Source organism: Zingiber officinale, chromosome 2B, assembly GCF_018446385.1.
Source record: "Zingiber officinale cultivar Zhangliang chromosome 2B, Zo_v1.1, whole genome shotgun sequence".
Taxonomy (NCBI): domain Eukaryota; kingdom Viridiplantae; phylum Streptophyta; class Magnoliopsida; order Zingiberales; family Zingiberaceae; genus Zingiber; species Zingiber officinale.
In genome coordinates, this window is record NC_055989.1 from 32526431 (window position 1) to 32544966 (window position 18536).

Consider the following 18536-nt stretch of genomic DNA (forward strand, 5'->3'; position numbering starts at 1 on the left):
AAAAAATACTTAGCTAAATACTTAGCTGAAAAAAAAAGATTTTGATAAAGACTGAGTTAAGTACTTTAACTTTAAAAAGAGACTTAGTTAAAAACTTAGTTAAGTATCTAGCTTTAAAAAGAGAATTAGTCAAAAACTTAGTTAAGGCATAGACTGTGTCATCCTCTTATCAATCTTTACATTTCTTGATATCTAAGTAGACTCACTTAACCAAATGAGCTCATATCTCATATTGATTTATTTGAGCATGGTCATACATTTTAGTAGTCCTACTTAATCAAGGGACTCACAGATATCATTTCCGTCATATAAAAGGGGCATATCTCATCTACATTACTCACATCCCTCCGCATAACTTATTGCATACCCAGTGATTGACTTTATAGCCTACCTTATTACAGGTGACATTTGTCGATACCAAAAGTACATAACTTCTTATGTATGGAACCGTAGTGACTTCAGGTCTAAGGACTATTTATACTAATAGTCACTATGAGAATGTTTATGATACTCATATCGTTGATCCATGAAACATTCTCATGGCAGGTCAATTCAGTACATATTCTCTAATATATACTCATATGTCAACTTAATATATTATATCCATGACTTATGTGATTAAGTCATCAATTGACCTATATATTAGTCTCAATGCATTAATATTGTCCTTATATATTAATACTTGACTCAAAATAGTTTAAGAGTAGTGTTCTATATATATTTACAGCATCCCACTATTAATTCAACCAATTGATATGCTATAGACCATAACTCATTACCCTAGGATATTGTTATACTTATCTACCACTTATCTGAAGTAAATATAATAACTATAAAATTTACCTTTTATTAATAAAATATGATACAAAAATTTCTTTGTCAATTATCTCAAAATTGGCTCAAAAGGCTAATACTAACATATAGGTCATTAAAGTGATACGTCGAAACAAATCACCCAACAAAATTTGGAGTCAAACGTTCTAAAACGTAATTGTCCAAATTTCCATTGAATAGTGACGGTACTAATTCAAATTTATTTAAATATTCTGATAATAAATTAAAATAATCATTATCTAAATTTATTTCAATAAAATATCTTTCTTTTTAATTTTGAATCTAAAAGCACATTTCAAGATTTCTATCGAGAAACACTTAACTCATATACTAAATATGTTACCCGAAATACACTTATGCAATTATAAAATTAATAAGGTAAGGAAAACATTATTTAATTGAAAACTTTAATAAATTAAATAATAAAATATTTTTATGTTCAAATATTCGAAGTGGTTATTGATAAAGTCATACATATATAGGTATGAGTTATCATTGTACTGATAACTCCTAGACAATTCAAACACATTTATTAGCATATTAAGTCTTTGATGAAGCACACACTGCTCCTAACATCTCTCAATTGTTATATTTAATTTTAGAAACATATGTAATAACTTCTAAAATATTTTAAATGTCATTTGATGAAGTTTGTTCTAAGACTCTACTTGATGAACTTAAATTTATATGTTAGTGAGATGGTTTATTTTTTTTCATATTCGAATACTATGTTTTAAATTTATACATTTCAAAATAGATTAACAATTTTACAAATCAAATTAAATCAATAAAAAATATTATTTCTTATTTACGGTCAAATCCTAATATAATGAAATAATAAAATAGATTTTGTAAAAAAAATCATGTGATGTACTAATATATTGGAATTCGACATATCAATTATTACAATATTCATTTTAATATAAAAAATTATTGTATTCATTTTTTACACAAAATACAAATAATACTGATATATATTTATTTGCATACTAATGAAATATATATAGTAGTATTTATAAAATTTTAAAAATATTAAATTATACAACTGAATAATTTTTCAATGTTTATTACCCTACTTTTATTTAGTTACAATGAAATTTTATAATATAATCTTAATTTTCAATGAATATGTTATGAATAAATTTTTATCTCCTTGCATATTAGCAATGAGAACAAAATGGAAAATATATTTTTAAATTTAATTAGTTATTTAATTTAGACCACTTAAATTGGATATTTTACATGGCAATGAAATGTTAGTTAGGTATTATAATGTCTTAATTTCATTTAAAAGAGTATTTTTTTTTCTTTATCCTGTTAATATTATACAAAATACTAGAAATAATTTATATAATATTTATAAAGATTATAGTTTAAAATATAAATTAGAAACTAATATATCTGAAATATAAAATATTAGTAATAGTAATAATTCAAAACCAATAAAAGCACAACTTTTATAAGAGAACGGACAAAATATTAATGAGAGCCTCAAGTTTCATACAGAAATTTAAAAATTATTTTATTATTTCTTTTGATTCTAGTGACATAAATAACGAGATAAATTTCGATATTCTATAGTAATGATCATGAGAGACGTTTTCTCATCCTCTCCATTGTAGAAAAAGAAATTCTAACTTATACATTGTCAACCGTTGTCGTAAAACAAACATTTAGTTTCAAAGGTAATACATTGGATGAAAGAAAATCTACCTTATTTCCTGACCCTATTTCCGGACTCTTTGAAAGCATAAGCGTAACTTGATGAATAAACGAGAGCTAGAATACCCACAAGGGTAAAAAGGATAAACAAACTACATAAACTTTGATTGCTCAATCTCCTAAAATAATACAGACAATTTAAATAAGTACAAATTTTTTTAAAATTTTTATTTTTTAAACTTTATAATATTTAAAATATTTATTTAATAAATAATAATAACCTTAAACCATTGTAAACCGTGAACCAAACCATAATAGCCTTGAATGGTTAGGATTAAAGACCAACATTTCTAGAACCATCAGACTGTTACATCCAATGAATTCCTTCAAAACCAAATTTGAATTCAACTTAATGCCCAAAACCTAATTTATTAATTCAGTTCGACTTATTTTATCATCTAAATATTGATTAAAATGCAAAAGTTTAAATGCAAATAAAATACAATATTAATCAATTTTGCTATTTTTCATCAGTGGTCAACTAACTAGGAAATAGTTAAGCAAAGGCCTGGCAGATCTGATCACAATTTTACGAGACAATGGCAGTTAGCGTCTGCTAAATATGTTCAGTTTGCTAGGACCGTCACCATTGTCATTCGATTCAATGATTGACATTTTCTCAGACTTGTAATGCCTTCTTAACATGAGCAACTGCTGTTGATACTCTCTGAAAACAAGTGTGTTTGGAAAAGAGCCACCATTAAAAATCTATATACATATATTTAACAAGATAGTACAATGAAACTATCAGCTTATAATTTAACAAACATACATAAACAGAATTCTTTTGTTTCATTTTTCCTCCCCTCGCAATAGGTTTCCTGTTATTTCATTTCCCTTCTTGCAATGTGCAAATATCCTTAGATCATGGGCACTGGCTTGTGGAATGATCACAGAACTAGATCCTACCAAAATAACTTTCATGTTTCTTTACAGACAGATGAGACTGGCGATGTGAAGACAGATGAAACTGGCATTGGGAAGATGCTCTCACTGTTCTACCTCCGATGCTCGCACATCTGGCATGCCTTGGCAGATTTAGGGTTGGCATAGGTGCAGTGATCGCAGGACCAGAGGTTGCTCTCATCCAAGCTGTGGCTGGGACCACCAGCTAATCTGGAATTGTTTCCTGTTGCTTTAGACTTACCACCCTTTCCCTTTGTTCCCAAACTCTTCGAACTTGAAGTTTTACTACAGGTAGCTTCGCTATTAGAAGAGCCTACATCCTTCAAACCAGTCTCCAGGGCTCGGACTAGGTTTTCAAAGTAGTTGCGGGTCACACTGAAATTTACGTGGGCCCAAATAGGGGAAAAACAAAGAATTGTCATTAGACAATGCACCACAAAATGATATCCTCGTCACATATAGAAATCTAGAACTACAATGTGAATGATCCCCACATTGAGTTTGGATTCTGGGTTTGCAGATGAGAATAGCACAAAGCAACTCAGAAAAAAAATTTTGTTAACGTAACAAATATAATATGAATTAGACCACAGTATCATCCAATTTAAATGGCATGTAGGAGTAATTACAGGAAAAGAACAAATTTCCCCTTCAGGCGCACAACATTAATTGGGACATGACAACTTCATTCAGACTGAATATATTTTATGTACCTCTGATATGATATGATGAAATGTTATCTAAACTCGCAATTAGTGTATGTAATGAATTCTGCTACTCAAGAATCCTAAGGGATTCCCATGTCTGAAATCCAAATTTCAAATTTTTAACTGTGTAAAGTTGCTAGACATAAAGAGGTGAGGCGTGTGTAAAGTCCTAACTCTGCATGTAGAGCAACTTATACAACAATTTACATTACACAATATATGTAAATTTTTGCAGAAAGTAGAAGCCAAACTCCAATTTTCCTATACTACCAATTGAGACTTGAAAAAAAAAAGGTACCTCGTCAAACCAGCTAACTTGGTGCGGAAATCATTGAAATCTTTCATAGGAGTTTCTGCATCAAGGTATACCTGGAGCTCCTTCTCAGCGCATTGATGAAGACGTTCCAATCCAGACTCGGCCTCACCTAAGTAAGAAATAAGCATAATTAATTCAGTAGTAACATGTATTTGCCAGCCGAAAGAAAGGATGATGCATACCTACCTTGCAAATATTCAAAGAACTGTCTCTTGGCATGTTCGTGCTCAGGTAGGTAATAACCATACGCATATGTCCATTTCAACACTCGCCTACATTCCACAATCTAACATTGACAACAGGAGATATGTCAGCACACAAGATGAAAACACTAGACATTATTTCTTATTTACTTTTACCTGTAACCAGGCTTCTATTATGAACTTGAGCTGTGACTCAGGTTGGCTTTGTCGGTCACTCAGTTTCTCAAGCTGAAACATAGAAAATTGTGAGTAGGAAACTTTGCATCAGAGCTTGTATTAAACGGCAGGCAAGCACAGTGGGCAAAACCATCAAGTAACAAATACCACCTCCAAGCCATGCTTACTTAAATAAGATTGGTAATAATTAGAAATATATTTTCAGAATTATAACCCTATTAATACAATCAAGTTTTCCACCTTTTCATTTTGCATGCTATGTAAATCTGAAAGTGCCTTTTGCCTTGACTGCAAATAACAAGAAACTATGTTAGGATACAAAGAGAAATAGAATTAAAATTAAGGGACTAAAGATCCAAAAGAGAATGCATCAGCAGATGGCAGAGTCAAGTATGGCATGTTCTTAGTCCTGACAAATAATGAGAATGAAAAGTATAATCCAAGTAAAATAAAAACATGAAAATTTATTACAAAGAAATAAAAACCTTTTTCTCCCACAGATAAGGCTTTGCTCATCACAATTCAAGCACGTGAGGAAATATCTCAGATACCATCGACAGAGAGTCTTGGTATAATTATTATTTACATATTCATTAAGCTTCTCAAATTAGTCTAACTTATCTAGGGGGGGTATTTGACTGCCAACAAATACATAACCACAAATAGCAATTGCAGAAAATTGTTTAGGTTGCTTTTAAGTGGTAACTGATCTACATATTAATTTGCATTTGAAGTTGCAACTGAAATTGCAATTTAAAAATGACTGAAATTCACATTTGCAGCCAGCAAATAACAGTTTTAAAAACCAAAATACATTAAGATACAAAAAGAAAGATGGTAAAATACTAAGTGATGAGATCCAAGTGAAAGATTGAGCTGCGGCTAAGCAAACAGAGGAGACTCAAGCTGAAGTAACTGGTAGGAAGGAGCAGTTAATTCCAAGGCAAGTAGAAGACCTCTTACATATCCCAGAAGGACCAATTACAAAGGGCCCTAGCTAAGATTATGAAGAAAACATTTAATGGCCCAATTGAAGAGTTCAAGGCTAGAGTTGCGGTTGGAGTTGCTGCATCCAATTTAACTTAATCCAAGTCTCCAATTAGGTTAACTAGATAATTAAGAGTCCAACGGAATGTAATGGGCTTTAACCTCACTTGTTCTTTTAGGGCCATAAAGGCAAGGTCAACATGTTTCCCTATGAATAGGGGAGGTGTTCAGCTAGGAGAGGGGAAGATGAGTCATGTATTGGTGAAGCTCTCACTTTATTGGTTCTTGCATGGAACATTGAACTTATCAAGACCATTCTTGTGGCATTCATTGACTCAACCTTTTGTTCCTTGCTGGTTGTGGCATCATCTCACTTATATGGATAGTTCCAGCTTCCATTTAAGTTGCAAGTTGTTGGCTTCTCTTATTTCTCTTTCAGTCCAACAGTTGGACTGGCAGCTGGTCTGATTTTTTTTTTTTCTCCTTCTTGTGAGACTTAGGTTTTTTAAATTTTTAGTTAGTTTTCGAGATGTGGTAGCAACATCATGGCAATTCATTGTCATGATTGAATTGATAAGTTATTGGCCAGCAATGGGAACATAATTTTAAATTTCAATATTTTTAAAAATTAATAAATAGTATATATACAACAATAGTAGTAAGTTTTTATCCCACTAAGTGGCATCGGCTATATAAATCCTCCAACACCATTAGGGTTAATCCCTTATTATATTTTCATATATATTTAAATAAATTTTAACCTATTTTATCATTATTATTTAGTCTTCTTTAGTCTTCTCCTTGATAAATATGGTATTTATAATTGTCTCACATGATTGTTGCCTATCTATATGTTCATATCATTTTAAACGTGTGTAGTTTTCCATCAATAAGCACAATCCTCACTTTTCTCTAATATTTTAATTTCTTATCTTTTCCGTCCTCGTATGTCCACGCATACACTTGACATACTTTTCTTAACGACTCTCATCTTATGCTCCTACGCTCGATTCATAGCCCAACATTTAACTACATATAACTTTCAACCATCATTTTTGAAAAACTTCCCTTTAACCTTTAGAGGCACCTTATACTCTTTTTCATTTCAACTATCCTACTTGTATCCTATATAAAGCATCTCTATCAACCCATTCATCATTTCTAAAAAATGATCTTAAATACTTAAAACTTTTAGTTACAAGTAACTCGCCATCTCCTATTTTAACAATTGTATTATTATATCAACTACTTAATTTAAATTTTATATATTATGTCTTTACTAAGGCTAATACTTTTTTACATCTAGTGTTTCCAACTAAGATTCAAATAATACTCCTTTACTTGTCTCATTAACCAAAACAATATCATTTATAAATACCATGCACCATGGCAACGTATCTTGGATGTGTCCAATGAGTTCATCCATAATTAGTGTACAAAAATATAGACTTAACTGATGCTTAAGATAACACTACCTTTATAGGAAATACTTCAATTAATCCGCCTAAATTCTTCCCTTGTCATTACATCCTCATTCATATCTATAATTATTTCAATTTACACTATGCTAACACCTTTCTTTTTTAAAATTCTTCAAGGTTCTAAAATTCATTAAGTGCTAGTCGGGCGCACCTAGCGCCTAAGAAGGGACTAGGCGCCACTAGGCAGATTCCTCAGTATCAATATAAATTACATAATAAATCACACACTATAACTCCAACACAATAATATCAAATTTAAAATAGGTTCAAAATTACACAACCAATAAAATATCACATATTTATTCTAATAATATTTAAATCTGATTTATATAAATTAATAATATTTATTAGAATTTTTAAAGTTTAAATATATTTTTATATATTTAAATCTTATTTATATAAATTAATAATATTTTAAAATCTTTTGAAATTTTAAATATATTTTATTGAGATAATTTAATTAGGTTTTATGAAAGTCTATTATTGGAACTATCCTAGTTGGGAGTTGTTTGAATTAATTAAATCAAAATTTTGCTTATAACAGTACCGCGATTGCAACGCCACCCGTCACGAGAGGCATCCAATGGTGCCGAAAGCATCCGACAACATCCCTCAAGGCTTCCGGCAGGGCAGGAAGGGTCGCGGGGGGCGTCCGGAGCCACCGGAAGCATCGCGAGACGGCATCGAACGTGTCCTGCGACGCGTCCGTCCCTCGGTGCTTCCGGTAGCTACGAGCGCCTCCTGCGACAGGTCTGATGTCCCTCGATGCTTCCAATGGCTCTGGAAGCGTCACAAGACGCATCTAGCGCCGGCAAAAGCATCACAGGACGCGTCCAACGACGTCTTCAGTGGCTACAAACACCTCCAGTGAAGCTTCCGATGGCTGCAGATGCTTCCCGCGATGCATCCTGCACCGTCGTAGATGTCTCGTGACATTCAGGCTAAAAAAAATTAACAAAACAAAATAAACTTACCACAATGATCGAAGAGGCAGAGTTCCAGACCTTTCTGCAGCGACAAACAGACCTTTCGCGGCGACGAACAAACCTTTTGCGAGAAGCAGACGAAGAGGCAGACCTTCCACGGCGATTAAAAATGATTTAGGGCTTTAATTGGTTAGACAAACTCGGCTTTTAATTTAAAAGACCAAAACATCATTGTCTGCCTTGCAGCGATGTCATGCCGCATAGGGTTGCCTTCTAACTTTCTGGTGTTGTAGGCTACCACATAATGCCTAGGTGGTCGCTTATGGCGAATTTTAGAACACTGAAAATTCTCCATATAATTTCCTTCAAAACTCTATCATAAACTTTTTATATATCAATGAATACCATATATAATCCTAATTTGTTTCTAGATACTTTATGTTTGAGAAGTATAGTTGCTATCATTGACCATCAAAGCATAAATTCAAATTGATTTTTAATTACCTTAGTCTCCTTAATCTTAACATTTTTCTTAAAGCTTCATAGTATAGCCCATTAGCTTAAGGTCGCTATAATTCACACAATTTTATACATCTCCTTTGTACAAGAGATTAGAATACTTACCCTTGAATGATAAGACATTTTTTTATATTTTTTTTGTTTTCAATTTCAGGTTAAATAACTTCGTAAACAATTCAAGGTTTGAATAACTTCATAAACAATTCAATATCCTGTTTCCAACTTCATAAACAATTCAATATCCTGTTTCCTTAGACCCTTCCATACCTCTATTGAAATACATTCAGTCTAATTGTTTTTTCATTTTGTATCTCATTTAACACCTATTCTACTTTTGAAATTTAAATTCTTCAATAATAATTTAACTTTCTATACTCCACTGAACTATTTAAATTTCTTAAGTTGGTATCTAAACCTTCATTAAAAAAATGATAAAAATATCAATTCAATCACTCCTTTATTTCCTCATCCATCATTAGTACTCTACTATATTAATCTTTAATATATGTTATTTGGATAAGAACCCTTGTTCTCTCTCAAATTAGCTATTTAATAGATATTCATTTCCCCTTCTTTTGAATCAACCTAAAGATACAAGCAAAAGCTTCATTTATTTTCACTCACTGCTTTCTTGGGTACAGCAATGGAATATTTTTTATTTCTTAGATATCTTAAAAAAATTTATTATAAAAATATTTTTAAAGATTTAAAATTAATTTAATACTTTATTAATATGAATTTGAATCAAGGTTTAAAATTTCGACCCGTGCCGAAGTTTTGGTCCTGGACTGGAACGATACGGTTTCGGTACCGTATCGTGTCGTGCCAATATAGTTTCGGTATTTTTTAAATATAAAATATGTTAATTAAAAACTAAAATATTTAACATAAATATTTTAAAAATAAACAAGATAAAAAATAATCTTTTAAAAAAGAAAAAGATATGAAAATAGATAAATAAATAAATAAAAATTTTATTATAATTTTTAAATTAAAATAAATGGAATATAAAATTAATTAGATAATTTTATTAAGGTTTAATAAAGTTTCTTTAGATTATCTCCACCGTAACTAGGAGTTGATTAAAAAAATTAACCCAAGTTTAATTATAAAAAATCTGAAATTCGACACCACTCGTGAGCCAGCATGACTTCGGTGTTGTCGCAGGGTTGTGCGATCAGCCATGGCCGCGGGGATTGCACGACTCCTTCGATGTGACCACGTTGATCATGCGACTCCTCTGCAGTGACCGCAGGGGCACGATGCCTCCACGGCAGCAGCGGAAGGGTTATGCGACCTCTCTGCTCCTGTTGCAGGGTTGAGCGATCCCTGCCACGGGGTCGCGCAACACGTCGCACCTGTCGTGGGTCTGGTGCCGAGGTCATGCTGGTGCCAGTCGCCGAGCAGAACGAGACGTTTCACCCGTTTCAACCGTTTTGGCACGGCACTTTAAACCATGATTTGAATTAATTTAAAATATAAGTTCCAATTTTTTAATCCAAATCTTTTAATTTAATTTAATTTATTTATATTTTTATTGATATAAAAAATACTAACAAAAATATAAATTTAGATATTGTAATTATATTAATTCATTATCAGTCCAATTAATTATTTATTAATTTATATAATATATGCTTATATAGTTTCTGTTTATCTACTTTATATAATATATATTGAAAATTACACTTTATATATTTATATATAGTTCCAAAACTAAAATTCTACCGAACATGTAAAATCATATTTTAAAAAATATTTAACAAATAAAAAATGAATTATTTATTATTTTTGGAAATTTTAATTATTTATAAGTTTGTTTTAACGAGTTTAAAATTTGCAATTCATAAGTCTGTTCTCAATCTCCTAATCTAAATTATTTAAATAAAATATTTTGCAAGCCAAATCTAAACATTATTAGAAAGAATTGTTAATAGAAAAGATTTATAATAAGTGTTACACTAATCTCACAATAATTTCATAGGATATTTTCTTATTTTTGACATCAATTTATTTTTCTTTTTTATTGGATATTAAAAAATAATAATAAATATTAATTTATATATAATAATTATATAAATTAACTATTAGTTTACTTAATTAATTACTGATTTATATAATATATAGTTATAAAATTATAATTTATAAAGTATAATATCTATATTAAATACTGCGGTTTATATATTTATATATATACTTTATATTGTATTCTAAAATTAAATTTATTTAAAAGATTTAATTTTATATCTTTTTTAAAAAAAATAAATTATTTACAAAATTCTAAAATTATTTATAATTTTTTTAAAAATTTTAGTCTATTTTTTAATAAATTTTTAATTAAAATATTTTATTTTTTACTTTAATTTTTTATATTTTTTAATATAAGTTCGTTGATCTTGTTATATTTGAGAGTTATTTTAAGACCGCCTTAGATATTATATTATTTATTGGATAAATAAATTTACTATTTGAGTGTAAATTCTTAATGTATATGATTAGATCTTAAACTCATTTACTGAATGTCCTCAATACGATTTATAGCATAAAAGAACTTGTGATTGGCTCACAACAAGTGAACATCTTTACATATGTAATTATGAATGTATTGAAATATTCCCTAGTCGATAATTGATGAATTCGGACATCATCAATTCTGAGAAACTAACACATGTTATACTCCTTAGTTTATCCAAGCAACTGCTCCTCACGGGCCGGAGATATTCAAATGTCAAGAGTTAAATATGAATGTTAGTTAACCTGCCATGAACCTTTATATGGTTCTATACATATATAAATATGTCAATGAAGATTTTATTGTAACTCGAGTGTAAGTTTCCTTCGATTTGAAGTATTCAAGTCGTCTTGGTCACGGAGAATTATACTTTAACATTTTAAATAAACATTTCTTTGGAGGTGTGGATCCGGGATGATTGGGTATAAGTCGAAATAACCGAAGGTGATTGATTAGCCCACAAAGGATTCACCACACATTTTATCAGAAGATTTATACCCTATGGTCACTTGTCAGAATTATTACTCATAAGTTTTTTTGTCAAAGCAATACACATCAAGAAGATGGTCTTCTTGGACATGTGTTTGAGTAATTTGAGTCAGACAGGGAACTACTTGCGCTAGATGTGACGTAGTCAACCAAGTGGGGACTTGACACATAGACCATATCCTAAACCAAGTGGAAATAAGATGAATGAAAGAAACAGACGCATGAAAAGGGTTCAGAATTGTTCTAGAATCAATCGTGATTTTTTAGTTAATGGGGATCATGATGTACTACTCAATCTATAATTAATAGTTAATTATGGATGGCCAACATAAACCAGGAACCTATGAGATCACACACAGGAGTTTGTCTTAAAGACATAAAACGAGTTTGAGAATTAGATTCTTAAATCGCGAGAGATTGAGTCTGGTTGGACAAGGGCTAATATGGAAAGAGTTTGGTACAACGGAAGAGATGGTGAGTCATGCCTCTTGTAGGCAAGGTTAGATTCATTATGATTTAATAATAAAGCAAAAGAGTTTGGTTTAGTTATGAACAAAAATGGATTAGTTAGGTTATGAACCAAAATGGTTTAATTTTGGACCAAACTTAATGGTAATAGATCGGATTGTTATTGGGCTATTGGATATGGGAGATAACTTGCTCCCCAAATAATTGAAGAGGTGTATAAATATACCCCTCCATGAGGAGAATTATGATTCATTGGAATTAGAAGACACGACCAAATTTGATTTAAGGTTTAGGGTTGTCAGCCAGCATTAAAACTATGACAAATGTTTAATGAATAAATCCATTAAACTATTGTACTAATGTTAGGTTGTTCTCCGGAAGGAACACATTGCAAGGTCCAACTGTAACATCTCAGCAAAGACCGCTACATCTCCGAAACTCAGGTGTAGTGCTAAATATGCAAAGTTCGCGTTACAGAATCCAACTGTAACATAACAACAAGGACCGTTACATCTTCATGAGAACTTGGGTGTTGTGTTAAATAGACAAAAATTCTCACGTCATATATTGGATAAGAACAAATACAATAGGAAAACTAATAGTCAGTGTTCTAAATGGTGGTTAAGACGGCCGCCTAGGCGCCTCATAGGCAAGAGGCGGACCTCAATCGCACCGCCTTGAACCGGATCGTCTTGTGTTTAGACGAAGGTAAAGCATTTCCAATTCGAACTCGGGCGACACGTCCGCGTACACCCCAACCCAGACAAAGAATTTGAACTCATCATCGGGCTTAGGCAATGTGTCGCGTCTTACATCGCATCAAGCGATGAGTTCGACGACGCGCCCGATGCTAAAACATTGAAGTCAATCGCTGAATAGAATAGATTTTTTTTTTTGAACTTAGGATTTAATCGAAACTTTAGATTTTATTAAAGTCCAATAAAATTATATATATATATATATATATATATATATATATATATATATATATATATATATAATTATTTATTTTTAAAAAAATATTTATATTAACTTTTCTAATTTTAGTTAATATATTTTATAATATTTTTTTTTTTTAAATTATCCTTTATTTAATTTTTTATCCTTTACTTAATATATTATTTAATTATGTATAAAAAAAATCAACCGTCTAAGTACCGCCTAGGTGGTCAAGGCAGTAGATGGTCACTAACCACACCGCACGGCCTACAGTCATTTACAACACTGCTAATAATCTAAGATTTAAAACATAGAACATATTAACCATCACTGGTAAATCAATAAAGATAGTAGATACGATGATTAGGAGGAAAATTAGTATTTTATGTGTACAAGAGACAAAATGAGTAAGCGAGAAGGCAAAGATGATAGATAACTCAAGTTTTAATTTATGGTACATAGGAAAAAGTAAAGTAAGAAATAGAATGAATATTGTTGTAGATAGTTCGTTAAAGGATAAAATCAGAATAGTCAAAAAAAGAGATGGAATTATATCCCTTAAGATAATAATGACGAAAGAAACTATGAACATAATGCACCGCACGTAGAATTAGATGAAACTACCAAATCAAGGTTTTGGTACGACTTAGATGAAGTATTACAAAATATTCCGCCAAATAAAATGATTTTAATATGAGGTGATCTAAATGAACATATTAAAGTAAAAAATGAGTTGAATATAAAAGGATACATGGGGTTATGGGTTTGGAACAAGAAATGAAGAAGAGAAAACTATATTAGATTTTGCAATAGCATATGACCTTTTATTAACTAATACAATTTTTATGAGAAAAACACTTAGTCACGTTCAAAAGTGAAAATAATAAATCGCAAATCGACTTTTTTATGGTTATGAAGAAGGATATTAAAATTTTTAAAGATTGTATGGTCATCTCTGAAGAAAGTTTAACTACCCAGTATAGATTAATAGTTTTGGATATACACCTCAAGCATAGTATCAATAGAAAAAATATATATATACGACTCCTAGAATTAAGTGATGGAAGTTAAAGGATGGGAAACAAAATATATTTAAGAAGATAGAAATACAAGCATTAGGTGAAATATACGATGAGTCTAATATGACATGGGATAAGATGATATCAAAATTGAAAATAATAGCTAAGGACGTACTCGGTGAGTCAAAGGGACATGTCTAAGTAAGAAATCTTGATAGTGGAATGAGAAAGTACAAGAAAAAGTGAAAGAAAAACGAATAACTTATAAGAAATTATATATTTACAAGAACAAGAAAAACTTAAAAAATATATATATGATAGCTAAGAAAAAGGTAAAAAAATAGTGAATGAAGCAAAGAGAATGAAACTTTTGAACGATTATATCAAAAATTGGATACAAAAGAAGGAAAAAGAGATATTTATAGAATAGCTAAATTGAAAGAAAGAAAGACAAGAGTTTTTATCCAAATAAAATATATTAAAGATGAATATAATATGGTACTAATAAATGATGAAAAAATAAAAGAGTGGTGAAAGAGAATTTTTATCAACTTTTTAATGAAAGTTGATCAACTTAAATTAGATAATTTAAGTAGGTCAAATGAGTATAGAAATTTAAATTTTTATGGTAAAATTCAAACTTCAGAAGTAGAACAAGTTTTAAATAGAATGCATAATGGACAAACCTTAGACCAGATGATATTCCAATAGAGGTATGGAAATGCCTAGAGAAACAAAGTATTGAAAGACTTACAAAATTATTTTACATGATATTGAAAATAAAAAAATGTCTGATCAATTGAGGATGAGTACTCTAGTTCCTTTATATAAGAACAAGAGAGGCGTACAAACCATATGGGTATTAAACTAATGATTTATATTATGACGATGACAATAACGACCCACTAAGTTGGGTCAGCTATATGGATCCTTTTATGCCATTAAACTATATCTCCAACTATATCATCATATATATTTAAATAAAGTTTATCTTGTTTTATCATTGCTAGCCAAGTCTTTTTTAGTTTTCTTCTTCCTCGTTTGATATGCGTGTTTATCATAATTTCACATTGTCTAATTAGAGGATTTATTAGTCGTCTAAGTACATGCCCGTACCATCTTTAAAATGTCTTTCGAAATTCTCTCAATAAATGCAATTTCAACTTTCTCTTTAATGCTCTCATTTCTTATTCTGTCCATTCTCGTATGTCCACACATCCACCTTAATATCCTCATCTCTGCAACTCTTATTTTCTGCTCATGTGCTCGAGTCATAGCCCAACATTCAGCTTCATATAACATAGCAGGTCTAACTGTAATTTTGTAGAATTTTCTTTTAAATTTTAGAGGTACTTTACGGTCACATAAAATACCCGACGCTCTCCTCCATTTTTAATCATCCTACTTGTATTCTATATAAGACATCTCTCTCAATCCCTCTATCATTTTGCAAAAATGATCCTAAATATCTAAACCTTTCAATTTTAGGCAACTCGTCGTCTCCTATCTTAACAATTATCTCATTATATCTAATATTACTAAATTTAAATTTCATATATTCTGTCTTTATTCTATTAAGCCTAAAACCTTTCCTTTCTAGTGTTTCCTGTCAAAATTTTAATTTAGCATTTACTCCTTCACGTATTTCATCTACCAAAATAATATCATCTGCAAACAACCTAGACCGCGATATTTTCTTGAATGTGTGCAGTGAGTTCGTCCATAATTAATTTAAAAAGATAAGGCTTAGAGTTGATCCTTGATATAACCCTATCTTTATTGGAAATGCTTCAGTTACCCTGCCTGAAGTCTTACTCTAACCATTATATCCTCATACATATCCTTAATTAGTTCAATATATGTTACATTAACACCTCTCTTTTTTAGAATTCTTCATATAATTTCTTTTGGACTTTATCATAAGTTTTTTCTCAATGAATACCATGTGTAAATCTTGTTTTTACTCCCGATATTTTTCAATTAATTATCTAAGAAGATGTATAGCTTCTATTGTCGACCTTCCGGGCATGAATCCAAATTGATTTCAGTCACTGTGGTCTACATCTCTCTTGTTCTTATATAAGGGAATAAAAGTACTTATCCTCCCTTGATCAAGCATTTTTTTCGTTTTCAATACATGTTAAATAATTTTGTAAGTCATTCAATACCTTGTTTCCCTAGGCATTTTAAATAGGCTTTCTCCTCTATTGGGCAAGGAGAAAGCCTATTTAGAATACCCAATTAAAGTAGGAGTTAATTGATTTGATTAGCCTACGGTTAAAATCGTTTTATATATATAAGCCTAAGTAATTTCTTTTCTCTATCCCTAAATTCCGATACCTCATTTGACCGACTCATCCCCTCCCCCAATCCTTCTTCCTTGTGATCTCACTACATCGATGTCATCCTCACTGTGCTGCCCCAATCGGCCGCTGCCACTACCGGTGTTGCGACCACCACTGACCACCGCCTTCATTGGAAACGTCGGAGCTCTAGCAAATGTCGTCGCACGTCGATCCGAATGTTGCTTCCGCCACTAGCCAAGCACCAACCGGCTAGAGGGGTCTGAACCCTAGATTTGATCTTCCGTCGCCGATCTCTGCCCTAGAGCGTGTCACACCTATCCAGAGCAGCTACCCCTCTTCTCCCCGATTTGTTGCTGCCACCGCCAGATAGTCGTTGACGGTCGTCGCCAAAAGGCTACTTAATCCATGTTTTGACCACTTTTTGGCCACAAGATACAATGTCGGATCTCTCTTCTTAATCTGACAAGAAATCGAACACTAGCTGGGCACCACGGTGTGGACTCCACTATTCTGACAAGACCAAGAGTTTGATTGAGTGTAAGATCTCTTGTTTAAGGGTTGTGGATTTAGATTTTGGGGCTAATGCTCAGATGTAAATGTGTTAATGGTGTTTTAGGGCATTGATTTGGGAAATCAGCAACTCCACCTTGCCCCGGCTACAATTTTCAACAGTAAGCACTTCTCCGGCTATGAGTCAACGGAGGAGCATCCGGATTTAGGTGAGTTTTGAAGTTGATTGCATTTTTATATTAGATGTAAATAGTGTAATGTGGGTTGGATTGATTATGGGTTAGATTAATTAATGTGGATGAATTATGTAGGGTTGATTTATGATGTTTAGTAGAAGATACAATGGATCGAATGATGGGTTAATGGATTGTAGAAATTGATTAAGTTGTATTATGAAGATGATGGATTAATTAGGGGTAAATTGGCTTAATAACTCTAATTTTGGCGGTGAATTGTAGTAGTAAGACTTAAACATTAAGTGGGGATGATCGTATTTCGATTGGGATTCTCTAAATAAATTTGGGAATTTGATTTAGCTATTTAATTCATATGTAATTAGCTAAATCTGTATATCATGTAATTGCAAGACTTTGATTCGAGAGGAGTTACTGTAGCAAGCACATATATCTAGATTTGTGATATATTCGAGTGGTATCCGATGTATAGAGACTTGAAGCGTTCCTATTGGTGAAGGTTGAACGTCAGAGATTAGCATGATTGTTTCAATAGATACAGATATTGGAATAGAAATGGGAACATGTTACGATGGACTTTGTTATGGGATTACCATATAAACATTCGGGGATCTGCTGATAGTATGTGTTATAGATTTCGCAAATAGTTGTGAAGACCATTTATGTTGAATAGAATTTACCCAGTTGGTTAGATAGCAATGTGGGAGTAATGGGAGCAGAGTGGGCTCATAACTTACAGAGTCATCCTTACGATTGGAAATTTGTTCATGCTACTAGGATGGTGTAGTCGATAAGGGTGTCGCTTAGTTGTTACCCTCAGATAAGGATCCCTGAGTTGAGCAATAAATTTAGGACCAAATTTTTATTAGTGGGGGAGAATGTAAGATAAGGTAATTAATAAGAATTATTAGAGAAATAACCTTATTGGATTTTTTGAGAATTTTTTAAAATTTTTCGAGATTTAAACTGAGTTCATATGATAATATGATATGTTTTAAGGGGATCAATTTATTGGGCAAGGAGAAAGTCTATTGAGAATACCCAATTAAAGTAGAAGTTAATTGATTTGATTAACCTATGGTTGAAATCATTATATATATAAGCCTAAGTAATTTCTTTTTCCCTATCCCTAAATTCCGATACCTCATTTGCCCGACTCATCCCCTTCCCTCATCCTTCTTCTTTATGATCTCACCGCGATGGCGTCATCCTAGCTGTGTCGCCCCGATCGGCCGCTGCTGCTGACGGTGTTGTGACCACCATTAACCACCGTCTTCATTGGAGACGTTAGAGCTCTACCAGACGTCGCCGCACACCAATC

The 18536-nt window shown here is 31.7% G+C and overlaps 1 protein-coding gene across 1 annotated transcript; it reads right to left on the reverse strand.

Annotated features, from left to right (window-relative positions):
• Positions 1-3238: 3238 nt before the first annotated feature.
• On the reverse strand, positions 3239-5241 carry LOC122045569 (probable E3 ubiquitin-protein ligase ARI8). The gene is made up of 5 exons (XM_042605849.1): positions 5106-5241; positions 4845-4916; positions 4672-4771; positions 4468-4594; positions 3239-3837 (listed from the first exon to the last, which is right to left on the reverse strand). The coding sequence occupies exons 1-5, from the start codon at positions 5118-5120 to the stop codon at positions 3555-3557; spliced, it is 597 nt and encodes a 198-aa protein (XP_042461783.1). The 5' UTR covers positions 5121-5241; the 3' UTR covers positions 3239-3554.
• Positions 5242-18536: the final 13295 nt, after the last annotated feature.

Bases quoted from the DNA above. Each gene is read 5' to 3' on its own strand.
- LOC122045569 (XM_042605849.1), bottom strand. The intron at 4,595-4,671 runs GTAGGTATGCAT...TTTCTTACTTAG, and splicing joins GTTCTTTGAATATTTGCAAG to GTGAGGCCGAGTCTGGATTG. The intron at 3,838-4,467 runs GTACCTTTTTTT...CGTAAATTTCAG, and splicing joins AAGTTAGCTGGTTTGACGAG to TGTGACCCGCAACTACTTTG.